The sequence below is a fragment of the Pan troglodytes genome, chromosome 18, assembly GCF_028858775.2.
Source record: "Pan troglodytes isolate AG18354 chromosome 18, NHGRI_mPanTro3-v2.0_pri, whole genome shotgun sequence".
In the NCBI taxonomy this organism is placed as follows: Eukaryota; Metazoa; Chordata; class Mammalia; order Primates; family Hominidae; genus Pan; species Pan troglodytes.
In genome coordinates, this window is record NC_072416.2 from 71800802 (window position 1) to 71818864 (window position 18063).

Here is an 18063-nt window from a genome sequence, read left to right on the forward strand (position 1 = left end):
GGTCATCCGGAAAACTACAAGCAGGAGAGAGAAGAGCCGGGACATCTAAGGATTGCACCAACATCCTGTTTTGTTTTGTTTTGTTTTAGCACTAATTCCATACCAGATGCTATGCTACATGCTTCACACCTGTTCTTTCATTTAAACCTCCAGCAATCTCTGGGGTCGGGGCTTTAGCCCCATTTTATAGATAAATAAACTGAGACTCAGAGAAGTCATTTGTTTAAGGTCAAACAGTCAATATTTAGCAGGGCTGGGATTCAAACCCAAGTGTGTGTCACTCAAAGGCCCATAACCTCACCCACTACGCCATTCTGCACCCCTCTGCTTCAAGATGCCCAGCTGAATAAGTGCTATATGATGTGGAGTCTATCTGTTCCTTTAAACCCTTAGTTCAAACATGATTGGTCTAAACGAATTTGCATAGAAGGAAGCACTGAGAGAGCAACCTATCACTGAAGACCCCCTTCCCATCCCTGGCCCTCTGTCCCTCCAGGAGGAGAGGAAAGAGGGCCCAGAGAGTGCCTGTGAGAAGAAGCCCCACATGTCCCTCCCCCTCTCCACACCGTCTAACAGCCCCCATAGTCTGGCTGTCACTCACTCTGCCTCCAAGCCTCCTATCCCTCCCACCCTTGTCCTGCAGGCCCGCTTCGCCCATGGCATGTTCACCGTGTACCCTGGGTTTGGCTCCATTCCTTCCGGAGGACAGCAGGTCATCAACGTTGACTGTGTGGCTGACCCCATGGGAAAGTGTGAGGAGTTTATAGCCATCGATATCTCCGGCCGAGACCCTGCAGTCCACCCTGCCGGCATTCCTTACACTTTGCTAGCTGAAGCCTGTCTACCAGGTACTGACCACTCACATTGGACAGCACCACTTAAAAGATGTTCATCTGAGACCTGGTGCAGTGGCTCACGCTTGTGATCCCAGCACTTTGGGAGGCCAAGGCGGGCAGATCACCTAAGGTCAGGAGTTTGAGACCAGCCTGGCCAACATGGCAAAACCCCATCTCTACTAAAAATACAAAAAATTAGCTGGGTGTGGTGGCACATGCCTGTAATCCCAGCTACTCAGGAGGCATTTGAACCCAGGAGGTGGAGTTTGCAGTGAGCCGAGATCACGCCACTGTACTCCACAACAGAGTGAGAGTCTGTCTCAAAAAAACAAATACATAAATAAAAGACCTTCATCTGTAACACTTCTACCTTCTTTCTTGCAAGTTTTTCCAAAGATTTCTGGCAGACATGGCTGGGATGCTTCCTTCGGGGTCCTAGAACTTCCTCTAGTGTCTTCAGTTGTATTTTTCCAGGGCATATACCTAAGGGAGGAGGTGCAGCTTCACACTCCCAGGAGGCTGGTCCTGGATTCCCAGATGAATAGTGTTATCTGAGAATCATGATGGGATGGGCTGTGGCACAGGACCCAGGAGCACTGAGTCCCGCTCATGGCCAGGCCACTCCCGGTGGGCAACATGTCCACAGAGAACAATGTTCAGTTACTGAGCATGCAAAATCTGTAACCCAGCAGGAGGGCAGATGAGGTGCAAAGAGAATGCCTCATGCTTTGACGATAGGATCCCTGGAGCCTTGAAGCATAGTGGGCCAGTTGCCTCCTTCCCTCCATAGCACACCCCAGATCTTGGATCTTACCATTGGGAGAAAAACGCTCACTGGAGTGTGGCAACCAGCAAGGACTGTACAAAAGAGGAAGACAAGACAGAATGTTTCCCATCCCTCACACCCCCTTGCATGACTTCCCCTATGTGTCCTCCACAATTCTCCTTTGTGAGAATCCAGAGTTCCAAATTAGGAATCACAGAGCGGGAATCCAGCAATCAGGCAGCATCTCATAGTCTCCCCTTCACTCCCCAGCCTTCGTGACCGAAAACAATGCCTTGATATTTGAAGAGCACCAGATATGTACCAGTGCCAACCTGCACCACATCCTGCAGACCATAGAGAGCGGGGGGCTGTTCGTCGAGGATGAGAACAAGTTCATCTTCTGCAATGTCCTGGTGGGCCGCCAAGCCAAGGCTCGTTTCAAGATCAGCAACGTGGGAAAGATCACCTGTGATGTCAACATTGTAGTCAGGCCTATCTCCAATAAGGTAAGACGCTCCCAATGGCCCCTGGCCCAGCGTGGTTCACATAAAGCTGGAAAAACGGCTCTCAGCATCCTCTGCTCTGGAGCCTGTATGCGTGAGTGGAAATTATCTGGCCCTGCTGGAAGTTATGTGAAGTAACCGGGGGCTTTCCCCTCGGCCAGTGGTGATACATTTGTCCCAGTGTGTGTCTCCTCCGGGTACCTTTGTGATAAGTACGCATGGACGAGCAAACCGCATTCCTCCATTGAATGCTCACTATGTGCCTAAAATAGACAAAGCATGGTGGGGAGAGGCTAAGGTGAGTGCCAGCTCCAGACAGGCCTACCTCCAGCTGCATATTCTGCTGGTAAGGGAGATTTGGGGGCATCAGATTCTGAGGATAAGGTGAAATGATGAGCATGTTTTAGCCCTTCCCATGTGACAAGCACTGTGCTAAGTGATTTATATTTACTGCCTCCTTTTGCCCTCACAACAACTCTTCCGACTTTGTATTATTATCCCGATTCTACAGTTAGGGAAACTGAGGCTTAAAAAGCTAAATCCTTCCCCTAGGTCCCAGAGCCTGAGAATATAGGGCTGGGCTTAAAGCCAAGCTTCATCCACATACAAGATGAAATAATTGCCCATCTCAGGGGGCTGCCAGGCTCGAAACTGCCTTTTCTCTCTGAGTCAGATCATACTTTTTTTCACAGCAGAACAGAAAATTCAGGATACCAAGAGAGGTCTTAATCAATGGGTTTCCGTCACCCTTAATTTCCAATCCAATGTGCGGCAAATACTCTAGTTTTATGACGGCTGCTTCAGTTCTCTGCCTGAAAATAGAATCTGGGCCCAGGAGGTCCTCAGGCCCCAGAGCTGGCATTGTTCACAGTTGAGGGTGGTGGGGAGGTCACCAAGGGTGCTGGTATCAGCCTAGAGCTACATATGGAGCGTGCATTCCTGGGGAATGTCAATGCAGAGAGGTATGGTTGGGGAGATTACATAATCCGTTTTATGACTTCCTTCAGGCCCTGGTGACTCCCAGTCATTATTCTCTGATTTTTTTTTTTTTTTTTTGAGACGGAGTCTTGCTCTGTCGCCCAGGCTGGAGTGCAGTGGCACAATCTCAGCTCACTGCAAGCTCTGCCTCCCAGGTTCACGCCATTCTCCTGCCTCAGCCTCCCAAGTAGCTGGGACTACAGGCACCCACCACCATGCCCGGCTAATTTTTTGTATTTTTAGTAGAGACGGGGTTTCACCGTGTTAGCCAGGATGGTCACGATCTCCTGACCTCGTGATCCACCCGCCTCGGCCTCCCAAAGTGCTGGGGTTATGGGCATGAGCCACCGCACCCGGCCTATTCTCTAATCTTATTTGGGATACTAAGGGGCAGCTTTCTTCCTCTTCTGTACTAGAAACATAAAAAGTGAGGAAGACTGATTTTTTTTTTTTTTTTTTTTGAGACAGTCTCACTCTCGTTGCCCAGGCTGGAGTGCAATGGCGCCATCATGGCTCACTGCAGCCTCGACTTCCTGGGCTCAAGTGATCCTCCCACCTCAGCCTCCTGAGTAGCTGGGACTACAGGCATGCACCATCATGCTTGGCTAGTTTTTGTATTTTTTGTAGAGACAGGGTTTCACCATGTTGGCCAGGTTGGTCTCGAACTCCTGGGCTCAAGCGATCCTCCCGCCTCAGCCTCCCAAAGTGCTAGGATTACAAGAGTGAGCCACCACACCCAGCCACAAGTCTTATTTCTAAAGAGAGACTTTATAAGAGGATTTGCAGATATCACATGTTCTCCTCCACCCTAGTTTGCAGACTTGAAGGCTATCCTTTGGAAAAAGCAAAGAGAAACCTGAGTGCCCTCGGTTTAAGAACAAGAGGGAATAGTCAGTCTTGAATCCCACCTACTTCCCATGAGAATGAAAAATCCTTTTAAGGCCATGCCAGGGCTCCCTACAGTCCCAAAACACTGCCACAAGTTGGGAACAGATAAAGTGCTGTGGGAGGTTGTTCTAGCCAAGGCTCTTGGAGTTACAAGGAGCAGAAACCCTCTCAGATTAGCCCAGACAAAGCAAGGCTTACTGCAGTGAATCAGACACCTCAGGCACAGGTCAGAACACATCACGTGGCCGGGACTCCTTGGGACTGGCACCATCACCTGAAGTCCGCCCTTTAGAAGACCAGTGGATGCTCTGTCCATCTCTCAAGAGCCACATGTCTCTCTCACAGGGTTTCCACTGCTCCATTCTCTCATCCAGCTTTCTCATCTTGCATGTGATTCAGCCAGCTCCCAGCTCAGCTCCACATTTTAACAACCAGCACCGGCCCGGCGGCTTACACCTGTAATCCCAGCACTATGGGAGGCCGAGGCAGGCAGATTACTTGAGCCCAGGAGTTTGAGACCAGCCTGGGAAACATGATGAAACCCCATATGTACAAAAAAAAAAATTAGCTGGGCATAGTGGCACACTCCTGTAGTCCCAGCTACTCGGGAGGCTGAGGTGGGAGGATTGCCTGGGTCCAGGAGGTCAAGGCTGCAGTGAACCATGATCATGCCACTGCACTCCAACATGAGTGACAGAGCAAGATCCTGTCACAGAAAGAATTTAAAAACCAACCAACACCAATCTTTGGGCATCCCAATTTAGTTGACAGGGGTGGGGTAGCTGGGAGAATATCTGGATTCCTGGCTTAGTTCATCAATTTGAGTCAAAAATCATAGGTCTAGCCAAATCTAGCCAGGCATCATTCAGGGGTGGGTCCCAGGCTGTTCCCTCCAGAGCCCCTCACCCTGCAGGCAGTGGAGCATGTCCACCACAGCACTTAGATGAGAGGTGGGGGACTCCTGAAAATAAGGAGTAAGCCTGGTGAGAATACAAAGGCACTGACACACTCTGGTCTCTGCCCCCATCACCAGCCCTTTGCCCGCATCGTCGACATTTTTGAAGTGGAACCCAGCAAGATGTGCATTGCCAGTCATTCCCATGCCTTTGCCACGGTGTCCTTCACCCCGCAGATCATGCAGAACTACCAGTGCATCTTTGAGGCTACCTTGGATGGCTTGCCCAGGTACCAGCTCCCAGCTCCCAGCTCCCTCTCCTGCAGCAGGGCTGCAGGCCACACTCTGTAGGGAGTGTCATTCCCACCATGCCAGGCTGACAGGCTACAATCTTCCTGTCCCCTACAGCACCCTAGCCAAGAGCCGAGGCCTCGTGTTTGACATCGCTGGTGAGGGGAACCTCCCTCGAGTGACGGTTGTGCGGCCAGTTCTTCATAACCAATATGGAAACCCCTTGCTCCTCTTTAAGAGGCTTCTCCTTGGTCATTCAGAGAAGCTGCCTCTCATCCTCAAGAACAATGGTGTCCTCCCTGCCCAGGTAATACTCGAGGGTGAAGCATGAGGCTGAAAGGGAGAAGAATCCAGAAGTTACACTTCTGCCACTGGGGCCTCTGCCATGCCTAATGTATGAGGACTTCTCTGTTGATCCACATACATTAACCTATGTGTCAGGGACATGCAGAGGGGAATCTGGCATGACATTTGTCCTCAAGGAAAGTAAGAAACCAGATTCCACAATATATCATTAACTACTGTCCAAGGTAGTGTGCAGTGATGTGCACCAAGCTGAGTGGGTAGGATTATGGGTGTTCTTAATATCTTCTTTATTTTTTTAATTGTTTTCTGTAATGAACATTGCATTTGCAATGAGGATAAGATGATAAAAGAAACTTCAGTAGGGGTGAAAAATACAGCATTCAAATCAATGATTAAATTATGGTTTTATTTTACAAAACGTGATGTATTGTGCTCTACAAGGGACTGTAGGACTTTTGAAAAAGATCTATTCCCATCTAGACAATGAAGGGAAAATTCACTGTAAATGACATTTGAACAGGGCTCATTGTAGGAGTTGGGTTTCAGCAGTGCCTTCAGTGGGCATTTGGCAGTCCATGCAAACCAGAAATAGAGGGAAAGCTTCAAAGATGCAGAAGCCAAAAAACAAAACAAAACAAAACGTGCACACTACTACAGGAGCTAGTAAGCACCCAGCTTCATGAGAGCATAGGTATAGGTAGAAGAGCAAGGAAGATAAAAATGAAAGGATACAGTAATGGAGCAACTTGTGGAAGGCTTGGGATTCTCTAAATATTTTAAACCCTACAAGACATTGCCACTATTGTTCTTGCTGCTGTTGTTGTTATTGTTTATACATTTATGGCCCATTTAGGTTTACTCATTTATTAATCATTTTTATTGCTCTTTATTCCTGGGTCTCCAATTTCCCATCTGTATTTGTCAGTTCTCATGCTACCAATAAAGACATACCTGAGACTGGGTAATTAATAAAGAAAAAATAGGACTCACAGTTCCACATGGCTGGGGAGGCCTCACTATCACAGTGGAAGGCAAAGGAGGAGAAAAACATGTCTTACGTGGTGGCAGGCAAGAGAGCTTGTGCAGGGGAACTCCCATTTATAAAACCATCAGATCTTGTGAGACTTATTCACTATCACGAGAACAGCCTGGGAAAGACCCGCCCCCATGATTCATTTACCTCCTACCAGGTCCCTCCCACAACACGTGGGAGTTATGGGAGCTACAATTCAAGATGAGACTTGGATGGGGACACAGCCAAACTGTATCACCATCTTAGACCCTTTTCCTACCAACTGAAGAATACTCTTCAGTATTTCCTTAATGGGGGTCTGCTGGTGGTGAAGTCTCTATTTCTCCTTCATTTTAAACATCGTTTTTACTGGCTATAGAGTTCTGGTTTGGCAGTTGTTTTCTTTCAGCAAATGGGAGATATTATTCCAATGTATTCCGGTTTCCGTTGTTAACTGCTGAGTTGTCAGCTATAAGCCTAAAATGTTTTAAGACAGGGGTCCCCAACCCCCAGGCCACAGACTTATGAGCAAAAGCTCATCTGTATTTACAGCCACACCCCATCACTCACATTACCACCTGAGCTCCCTTCCTCTCAGATCAGCAGTGGCATTAGATTCTCATAGGAGTGCAAACCCTATTTTGAACTGCATGTGTGAGGGATCTAGGCTGCGTGCTCCTTATAAGAATCTAATGCCTGATTATCTGAAGTGGAACAGTTTCAACCCAAAACCATTCCCCATTGCCTGGTCCATGGAAAAATTGTCTTCCATGAAACCAGTTGCTGGTGCCAAAAAGGTTGGGGACTGCTACTTTAAGGCATTCTTTTTTTCTGACTGCCTTTTACATTTTCACTTTGTTTTCTACAGTTTTACTATGATATGTCCAGGTGTGGAGTTCTTTTAATTTATCCTTGTTAGAATTCACTAGACTTCTTGATTCTGTGGATTAAAATTAAGTCAATTTTGGAAAATTTCTAGACATGTCTTTAAATATTGTTTCTATTTCATTCTCTCTAATCTCTACTTCTGGGATGATAATTAAATATATAGAAGACCTTCTCACTATATCTTCTGTGTCTCTAGTCTCACTATATTTTCCACTCACTTTTCCTCTGGGCTTCATTCTGCATAATTTCTTTTGACCTGTCTTCAGTTTATTAACTCTCCCTTTAGCTGTATTGAATCTACTGTTAAAGTTTCCATTAAGTCCTTAAGTTATTATATTTTTCAGTCTTAGAATTTCTATTAGGCTGTTTTAAAAATCTGAATAATTCATGTTTACTGTTTCTAGTTTCTAGCTGAAACTGTCAGACATGACTTTTATTTCTTGAACACAGTAATCATAGGCATTTTACAGTCTATACCAGATAATTCCAAAATCCACAGTCATTGTGGCTCTTTCTGGTATTTCTACTCATCTTTTTCTACTATTTCTACTCATCTTTGCCCATGTTGCCCTGCCTCCTCATGTGCCTGGTTATCTTCTGTTCATGTGTTGGGTATTATATTGTAAAAGTTATTTAGAAATCATTAAACTAAGGATCATATTTTTCTTCAGAGGCAATTTTCATTTGCTTCTGCCCAACACTTGGGGGCACTAGAAATTCAGGATCACTTTAAGCCAGTGTTAGGGTTTGAGATTTTCTGGATTACCCAGATGACTCAGAGCAGGATTGCCACCCTTGGGAAAGCTGGTTTATATCCAGCTCACCTTTCATCTTATGAGGTCCCAGCCCAGAAGAAAGCATTGTCACCTTCCACAGGCCTTGAACTTTTGCCCTCTTAGCACCAAAAGACCATAAAAAGTACAGACAACGCCTGTAATCCCAGCAACTTGGGAGGCTGAGGTGGGCAGATCAGGATTTTGAGACCAGCCTGGACAACCTGGTAAAATCCCATCTTTACTAAAAACATACAAAAATTAGCTGGGCATGGTGACTCGCGCCTGTAATCCTAGCTACTCTGGAGGCTGAGGCAGGAGAATTGCCAGAACCCGGGAGACAAAGGTTGCAGTGAGCCAAGATTTCACCACTGCGCTCCGGCCTGGGTGACAGAGTGAGATTCCATATCAAAATTAAAAAAAAAAAAAAGTGCAGACAAGCCTCCTGTCTACCTTTTCCTGACTGGCAAATGCTCTGGGCGGACAAAAACTGCCCAGAAAGTGAGACTGACCGTGCTGGATTTCTATACTCTCACAGATCCTGGTCTATTTACTCCTCATTCTCTTCATAGCTCTGTTATGCTTTAAAAAAAAATTTTTTTTATATATTTAGTCTGGCAATTGTTGTTGCCTTGAGCTCAGGTTACCTAGTTTACCATTACCCTGCATCGTTTCCATTATTGTGGCTTTATAATATGTTTTAGCATCTAGTTCAGTGAATTCCTATCCACCCATTCCCTGTTTTTGCCATTTTTCTTAACAATTTTCACCTATTAATCTCTCAAATAAGCTTTATAATTATTTTATAACGTTCCTTTAAAAATCCCATCGGGAAGCCTCTGAATCTGGTAGGATTTCTGCTTGCGGAGTATTTAGACTCTCCACCAGGAACATTTAGGATTTCCACCCATTTATTTAGATCTTTTATGTCAATATTCTTACATATAATTCTTCCATATAGTTTCTTATTAAAGTTGTTTCTAAATACATAATTTTTTATCTCAGAAGCTTCCCGTGTGATATCACTATTTCTGCCTTCTCCATGCCTCATATTTTATATTATTCAATCTTTTTCATGATGGTGCCAGCATTACTGTCTTCAATGCCTGCTGATGTCTCATATCCGAAATCAGATGCATGGCTTTAGTCTTATCTTCCTTATAATGGGCCAGAAACCACCACTTTCTCCAAGTAGGTCAAATGACCACCTTGTTTTTTCTCTTATCGTGGTAGGATGCTCAACATGACACTATCAGGCAACTAAACTAATGCCTAGCACCTAGGAGATACTGGTTTTTAGGAATTGACATTAATGCAGGCCCTTATAGAATTACAAGTATTCATTTGCATTTTATTAGCCTAGCGTATATTTTATAACTGCCTCTGTTAATGACAGAGGTGTTGGCAACCACATTTTGACACTACCTACGTGATCTGGAAAGTTCTGCATACTCCTTGGACCTCCAGTTCCTCACTCAGATATCAAGGGCTGATCTGACTGAATGTTCTTCTGTCCTCTCCAGGTCTAATATTTATTATTTATCTCTCTTAATAAGAAATTCAAAAAAGTGAATACTAGGCATAATACCTTTTTGGGGTCCTGCCCCAAACACAGCACAGTATCTCACCCCAGACTCAAAGCCCATGAGCAGCCTGTAAGCCTAGCACTCATCCCTGCTTTCCTTCTGCCAGCTGCATGTTGACCTGCAGGATGAGCTAGGAGTCTTCTCCCTGAAAGGGAGGCCCACCACCGCGTACATCTACATCACAGAGGAAAACAAACCACATGTAAAAGGTAAGTGTGGGGAGGGTGCTTCTAGAGGGCAATGGATCTCAGTAGCTGCTTCATTAGGGGACCACTCAAGGCCCAGCCAGAGGGGAATGCCCAGTCTCGTCACCACTGGCCTCTAGCTAAGGCTCGTTCCCATTCTAGGGTTACTTTCCCTTCAACAGGGGTCTTTATAGATACACATTTCTTGAAACTAGTTCTAAATCATATCTTCTCTCTTCTCTTTGCAGCAAAGAAAGCTCACACAGCCTCCTTGGTTGTTTCTCCTGGAGATACAGCTGAATTTGATGTCGTTTTCCACTCCCAGAAGGTTGGGAGGATGAGAGGTATCATCCACTTGTCAGTGATCAACAACCAATATGAGGAGACCTCCATCCACATGGTGGGAGAGGGCTATGAGGATGACATCACCTTGGACAACATCCATGGGCTGGTGGCCCCCACCAGCCAGGAAGACATAAGTATCTCTGAGTTCACAGAGATCATCGAGGACAATGATATGGAAGACTTGGCGGCAGGTGGGAGAAACAGCAGTGAAGTGTTGGCAAGTGTTGGCTACTGGGTCATTTGTTTTAAATGAGAGTAAATTTAAATAACAGGTTGGTTAGCTCCCTGAGAATTTAGGACTGACTCTCCTCTTCATTACTCTATGCTCTGGCATGCCTGGCTCAGTCATGGCATCCATCCTTCCATTTATTCATGTGTTCACTCGATGAATATGTATTGATCACCAAGTACATGTTCCAGGCATGCTGATCCCTGGAGTTTCAAAATTAACAAGGAAGTCTCTACTCTTAAGGAGCTTATAGTTTGATATTCAAATTCTGGTTCAACTAATAAGCAAATAAATGCCTTGCAGTTTTTCCTGTCTGCATTTATTAGCTGGCTTGTGTTGGCATTGTCTGTTTATTAGAGAGAGTATAGGTTTGGGCACTTCTAGAACATCACTCTGCACAGCCTCACTACTCAATGAGCAGTTTGAGATCCTATGGCATCAGCATCACCTGGGAGCTTGTTAGAAATGGGGGTTTCAGACCCCCCTGCCCTACTGAATCAGAATCCACATTTTAACAAGGCCCCAGGTGACGTGTTTTTATACTAAAGCTTAAGACATGTTGTGCTGCAATCTATCAAGCACTAAAGCTTCATTTAGTTGACATTTTTGGGGATTGGAAAAATTTATCATCAAATTGTTATCATCAGAAGGCATTGGTTAAGCGCCCTAATTATGTGGTTGGTTGCTAAAAAGTGAGTTATAAACAGAGTCCCATAGTTTACCTAGAAGCTTAATTAAAGTCCTGGAATGTACCGTTAGGTGGTCTACACAACATGGGTTGAAATCAACACTCCTCATATACCTGGTGTTTCAGCCCTGTTTGAGGCTACAGGGTGACATCTCTCTTACCAAGGCTCAAGCAGGAGCCAGCAGTGAATCTAAGTTCAGAACTCAGATTTCATGCCCATAATAGGATTGCCAGAGTTAGCAAATCAGAATACAAGACTCCTCAATAAATTGGAATTTTGGTTAGACTATGAATAATTTTTAGTACATGTATATCCCAAACATGGCATGGGACATACTTATCCTAAAAATTATTCATTTCTTATCTGTAATTCAAATTTAACCAGGACTCCTATATTTTATCTGGCAATCCCAATCCTTTATAATATTTTCTCACCAAACAAATAGAGTTGGGGACCTATGTTTTCTCTTGTACAAATGGAGGTGAGGGCTAAGGTGGGTGAATGGATGATGGATGGATGGATGAAGGGATAGAGGGATGGATGGGTAGATGATAGATGAATGGATGGACGGATACATGCATGCATGCATGGATGAGTAGATGATGGATGGATGGGTGGATGATGATGGGTAGATAGGTGAGTGGGTAGGTGGATGATGGGTGAGTGGGTAGGTAGATGATAGATGAATTAATGGATGGATGGGTGGATGATGGATGGATGGATGGGTGGGTGGATGATGGATGGATATATGGATGGATGGATGCATGGATGGATGGATGATGGATGGGTGGATGATGGATGGTTGAGTGGGTGAGCAGGTGGATGATGGATGGATGGGAGGGTGGATAATGGATGGATGGATGGATGGGTGGGTAGGGAGATGATGGATGGGTGGATGATGGATGGATGCGAGGGTGGATGGATGATGGGTGGGTGGGTGGATGATGGCTGGATGGGTGGGTGGATGGATGATGGCAGGATGGGGGAGGGTGGATGGTGGAGGATGGATGGATGATGGATGGATGGGTGGATAGGTGAGTGATGGATAGGTGGATGATGGATGGGTGGATAATGGATGGATGAGAGGGATGGATGGATAGATAGATGATGGATGGGTAGATGATGGGTGGGTGGATGATGGATGGATGGATGGGTGGGTGGATGATGATGGATGGATGGATGGATGGATAGATGGATGGATGGGTGGATAGATAGATTCCTTGAGGATAGAAATCTTGTTACTCAGAGATTCTAGGTTTTTCAAATATAGCCATCCAAGGATGGAAGGACTGCATGTGAGTGAAGCACTATGCCTCCTTAAGGAAGCAGGCCCTCAGTGGAGGCCAGGGAGGACTCACAGCCTTCTGCTTCTAATCCCTAGCTGCTCTGGTGGACCACATCCAATTTGGGGACTGCCACATTGGACACAGCTATAATGCGAGCTTCACAGTCACAAATCACAGCCAAGTGAACTTGATACGGTTTGAATGGCCTGTTTCAGCTACAATTGCTTTCTCCCCACAGGTAAATAAAAGTCATTCATCATTTTTTGGAATCCCTTAGTCCTAAGCCAACCCCAGACTGATTGTCAGCCCTTTCCCGTGGATGCATGGAATGGAATTAATGCATCTCAAGCTGAGAGACAGCCCAGGAATCATCCCTCACTCATACCTAGTAGCAAAGAACACTGTTCATGTCTCTCCTGGTTAAGAGGGGAAGACGGAGAATGAAGTTGACCAAAACTGTTGCTAGGCTGCTGTCAAGGGGCCCTGTGGAGGCCTGTATAGATGAATACAAGTCCTAGTCTTCCTATCCCAGATTGTGGAGCTGTGTCCTCCTAAGTGTGTGTCCTTTAGAGTATCAGTCCTTCAAAATGCTTCGCCAAAAGCTAGAATGGGGGTGATGGGTTCTGTGGACAAGTGAGATTTAGAAAATGTTCCAAGCTCCATCCTTCCTTAAATATTCCTGGTTCTCTTTGGCATGTTAAAACCTTGTTAATTTTGTTTTACCTGGAATTTTCTAACCTCTTCATTTAGCATCTCCACAGCACACATTTTTTTTTGAATTGCTGACTAAAGCTTGACATTGAACAAGGCCTAGGATAACGTTCTAGCAGATCGTTGCCTCTGGCCAGTGGTTGCTTTTTGTAGATAGTTCATTTCTGAGTTCCCAGAGCACTGGCACACCCCAGTGTCTTCACTGCCTCCTGCTCTGTTGACACACAGCCAGTGAGTCTGCTCAAGCACAGTATTCAAGGGGGATGGAGCAAAGGCGTTGGGGACTTTGTCATCTTTAAATCTTTGAGCGCTATTAGGGATAAATTTTGCTTTTTGGAGCGATGTAAAGTTCATTAGGACCCTGACCATTCCGTTTCGTCATGGTCCAAATCCAACCCTGAATAGAGCTGGTATACCACTTTATTTGTAAATTGAGTGGTTACTATATGCCAAAAATAGTTCTAAGACCATGGTTAATCCACTGAACAATGCTATAAGGCAGATACTACTTTTTTTTGTTTTTGTTTGTTTGTTGAGATAGTCTCACTCGGTCACCCAGGATGGAGTGCAGTGTCACAATCTTGGCTCATTGCAACCTCCACTTCCCAAGATCAAGTGATTCTCCCACCTCAGCCCCCCAAGTAGCTGGGACAACAGATGCACACCACCACACCTGGCTAATTTTTTTGTATTTTTGGCAGAGACAGGTTTCACCGTGTTGTCCAGTCTGGTCTCAAACTCCTGAGCTCAAGCAATCCACCTGCCTCGGCCTCCCAAAATGCTGGGATTATAGGCATGAGCCACTGTGCCCAGCCATAGATACTACTATTATCTGCATTTTGCCTGTGAAGAAACAAACACAGTATAATATAATAGGGTAATCTGCTTTTGTGCATTATTTTTATTACCAAAGCCTTAATCAAAGAAGGAAGAGAGGCTGGGCACAGTGGAGGTTCCCAACCTCAATTCTTGACTTCTGTGCACCCACAGGCTCAACACCACATGGAAGCTGCCAAGTCTTGGGGCTTGCACCCTCTGCAGCCATGTCCTGAGCCACACCTTGGCCCCTTTTAGCCATGACCAGAGTGGCTGGGATGCAGAGCTCTACATCCTTAGGCTGCACACAGCAGGGGGGTCCCTGGGCCACCCACAAAACCATTTTCTCCTCCCAGGCCTCTGGGTCTGTGATGGGAGGGGCTGCCACAAAGGTCTCTGACATGCCCTAGAGACATTTTCCCCATTGTTTTGGCCATTAACATTTGGCTCCTCACTACTTTTGCAAACTTCTGAAGCCCGCTTGAATTTCTCCTCAGAAAATGGGTTTTTCTTTTCTATCATCAGGCTGAAAGTTTTCTGAACTTTTATGCTCTGTTTCCCTTTTAAAACTGAATGCTTTTAAGAGCACCCAAGGAACCTCTTGAACGTCTTGCTGCTTAGAAATTTTTTTATGCCAGATAACCTAAATCATCTCCCTCAAGTTCAAAGTTCCACAAATCTCTAGGGCAAGGCCAAATGCCACCAGTCTCTTTGCTAAAACATAGCAAGAGTCACCTTTGCTCCAGTTCCCAACAAGTTTCTCATCTCCATCTGAGACCATCTCAGCCTGGATTTCATTGTCCATATCATCAGCATTTTGGTCAAAGCCATTCAACAAGTCTCTAAGAAGTTCCAAACTTTCCCACATTTTCCTGTCTTCTCCTGAGCCCTCCAAACAGTTCCAACCTCTGCCTGTTACCCAGTTCCAAAGTCACTTCCACATTTTCAGGTATCTTTACAGCAGTGTCCCACTCACTATACCAGTACCAATTTACTATATTTGTTCATTTTCACGTTGCTGATAAAGACATACCCGAGACTGGGTAATTTATAAAGAGGCTAATGGACTCACAGTTCCACATAGCTGGGGATGCCTCACAATCATGGCAGAAGGCAAAAGGCACATTTTACATGGTAGCAGACAAGAGAGAAAAATGAGAGTCAAGCAAAAGGGGAAACCCCTTATAAAACCATCAGATTTTGTGAGACTTATTCACTACCACAAGAACAGTATGGGGAAAACTGCCCCCATGATTCAATTATCTCCCACCAGGTCCCTCCCACAACATGTGGGGATTATAGGATCTACAGTTCAAGATGAGATTTGGGTGGAGACACAGCCAGACCATATCACCATATATCACATAACCTCTAGAAAACTCCATTGTACACTTATGAGAAAATGAGAGTGAAAAAGTCAAATAACATCTTCATATTACTATGAAAATAGTCTTGACCTCATTTATCCCCTGAAAAGGTCTTGGGGATCCCAAGGTCACCAGAACACCTTTGGAGAACTGCTAGTGTACTGTATTCCTCCGTCCATAATTTGTATAGATCATATTGATTAAGAGTATGGCATTTGGAGCCAGATTGCCTGGGTCTGAATCCAACTCCTCAAAAATTAATGACCTCAACCAAGTTACAAGTTTCATTGTCTATAAAATAAGAATAATAGCTGTACCCCTCATAGGGTTGTTGTAGGGATTTGTAGAATTGTGTAAAGGTTTAGAATAGTGCCTGAAGCAAGTACATTTGATAAATATTAGTTGTTCTTGTTATTATTATTATGTTTCTACCTAAGATCCTCTTGTACATATTTAATTCTGTCTACATACACAGGCTTAACTGATGCATTTTTTGCCAAGACCTTTGGCTCCTTCCCTTCTCTAGAATATCACCAGCAGGTATCAAGAGTCCTCAAGATTGGATTCTCAAAAATACTAATACCAGGCTCTTCCCTAGATGGGCCACCTCCACCCTGGGTGTGCCAAGGACATAGTGGTGACCATGAAGTCAGATGTACCCATCAACCTAAAGAATATGCGGATCAGGTGCAAGCTCTCCAGGATTATGTTTCAGCTCCCTGCAGACCAGGTCCCCGACTGGGATGACCACATGCACACAGTCAAGTGGGTGGACGTACCCAGAAACATGCCTGGGACTTTCACTACAAAACGAAAAGTAAGTGGGGACATCAAGCACCAATCTGACCAGGCCTCCATGCTTGGATTCCTACTGGTCTCAAGTCCCTCATCATTTCCTTTTTTCACAGAAAAAAGAAAAGGTTCCCATTCTACTTGACCTTGATTCCAAAAGTGACAAACTAAACTTCTACACATGCTGCCTGCCATCAATGCTACACATACCACACATCTTCACTGGTAGACCTTTAGCTTAAGTCTTGATAAGCAGTTGAGCAAGTCCTCCCACCTTTTCCTTCTTCAAAAATGTCAATGCTAATCTTTTGGTTGTTTCCCTTTTCCCTCAGGTGTCCAGAATCACATTTGTAATAATCTTTGGTTCATGACAGGATCTCATCTTTGGTCCATGTGTGCCCTTCTTTTATTCATTCCTTGGTTAGTTTTTTTAAAAACAATATAATACACAGAGACAAACCCACACCCAACACGGGAAGTAGAATATTGACTACCTGTGTAATTCTCAGCCATTCCACCCTCTGCCTCCATCCTAGAAGTAATCACTATCTTGACTTGACTTGTTTACTCCCTTGGTTTTTGTTTTTTGTTCTTTTTTTAACCTATGCACACTAAAAGGTATATCAGGCCAGGCACAGTGGCTCATGCCTGTAATCCCAAAACTTTGGGAGGCTGAGGCAAGCAGATTGCTTGAGCCCAGGAGTTTGAGACCAACCTGGGCAACATGGTGAAATCCCATCTCTACCAAAAATTAGCTGGGCGTGATGGTGCATGCCTATAGTCCCAGCTACTCAGGAGGCTGAGGTGAGAGGATCATCTGAGCTCTGGGAGGTCAAGGCTGCAGTGGGCCATGATTGCACCACTGTACTCCAACCTGGAATACACAGTGTGAGACTCTTTCTCAAAAAATAAAAATAAAACATATATTGTTAGTTGTAGTTTTAACTTTTAAAAAATGTTATTGTATGTGATCATCCATATTGTTGCATGTGGCTGTAGTGTATCCATTTCACTTCTACATAAAATTCCATTATGATTTCTCCCTTCTCCTTTTGAAAATTATTTGGGGTTTTGCTATCACAGATGTATTATTCACATGGTGTTCATTTGTTAGAGTTTATATTCCTAGAAGTGGAATTGCTGACTCATTGGATATATGAATGTTCAACTTGCCAAGATAATCCCCCAGTATTTTCCAGAGTAGCTGTACCAATTTATACTCCTACAGCAGAGAGCTTATTGATCCATGTCCTCTCCGACACTTGGTATTGTCAGACTTCTTGATTTTTATCATTTGAATGAATGGGAAATGGTCTCATTATGAGCCTATTTTGCATTGTCCTGATCTCTGATCACAAATAAGGCTGAGTATTTTTTCATATGATTACTAGTCATACAAGTTATCCCTTGCAGGAATGCCTTTTCGTGCCTTTTGCTCATTTTTCAATTATGATACTTATACTTTGTGTGAGTTGTTTTATTTTTTATAAACTCTTCTGTTCGTATTATTTGTCTGCAAATATCCTTACCAAATTTATAGTTTATCTTTTTTTTTTTTTTTTTTTTTTTTGAGGGGGACAGAGTTTTGCTCTTTCGCCCAGGCCAGAATACAGTGACACAATCTCGGCTCACTGCAACCTCCACCTCCTAGGTTCAAGAGAGTCTCATGCCCCAGCCTCCCAAGTAGCTGGGATTACAAGCATGCACCACCACACCCGGCTAACTTTTGTACTTTTAGCAGAGACAGGGTTTCACCATGTTGGCCAGGCTGGTCTCAAACTCCTAGCCTCAAGTGATCCACCCACCTCGGCCTCCCAAAGTGCTGGGATTATAGGCGTGAGCCACCATGCCTGGCCTAGTTTATCTTTTCTGTTATTAATTTGAATATCATCAAGTTTATTAATCCCTTCTTTTATATGTA

At 44.6% G+C, this 18063-nt stretch overlaps 1 protein-coding gene across 3 annotated transcripts in view; it reads left to right on the forward strand.

The window, feature by feature from the left end:
* HYDIN (HYDIN axonemal central pair apparatus protein) overlaps positions 1-18063 on the forward strand; it is a 423676-nt gene that overhangs the window by 346800 nt on the left and 58813 nt on the right. For all 3 annotated transcript variants that reach the window (XM_016930119.4, XM_016930120.4, XM_009431186.5), the window contains exons 59-66: positions 644-848; positions 1873-2108; positions 5005-5156; positions 5275-5464; positions 9829-9931; positions 10156-10443; positions 12552-12694; positions 15949-16167. In XM_016930119.4, the coding sequence (XP_016785608.3) occupies positions 644-848; positions 1873-2108; positions 5005-5156; positions 5275-5464; positions 9829-9931; positions 10156-10443; positions 12552-12694; positions 15949-16167 (1536 nt within the window). The remainder of the gene's footprint in view (positions 1-643; positions 849-1872; positions 2109-5004; positions 5157-5274; positions 5465-9828; positions 9932-10155; positions 10444-12551; positions 12695-15948; positions 16168-18063) is intronic.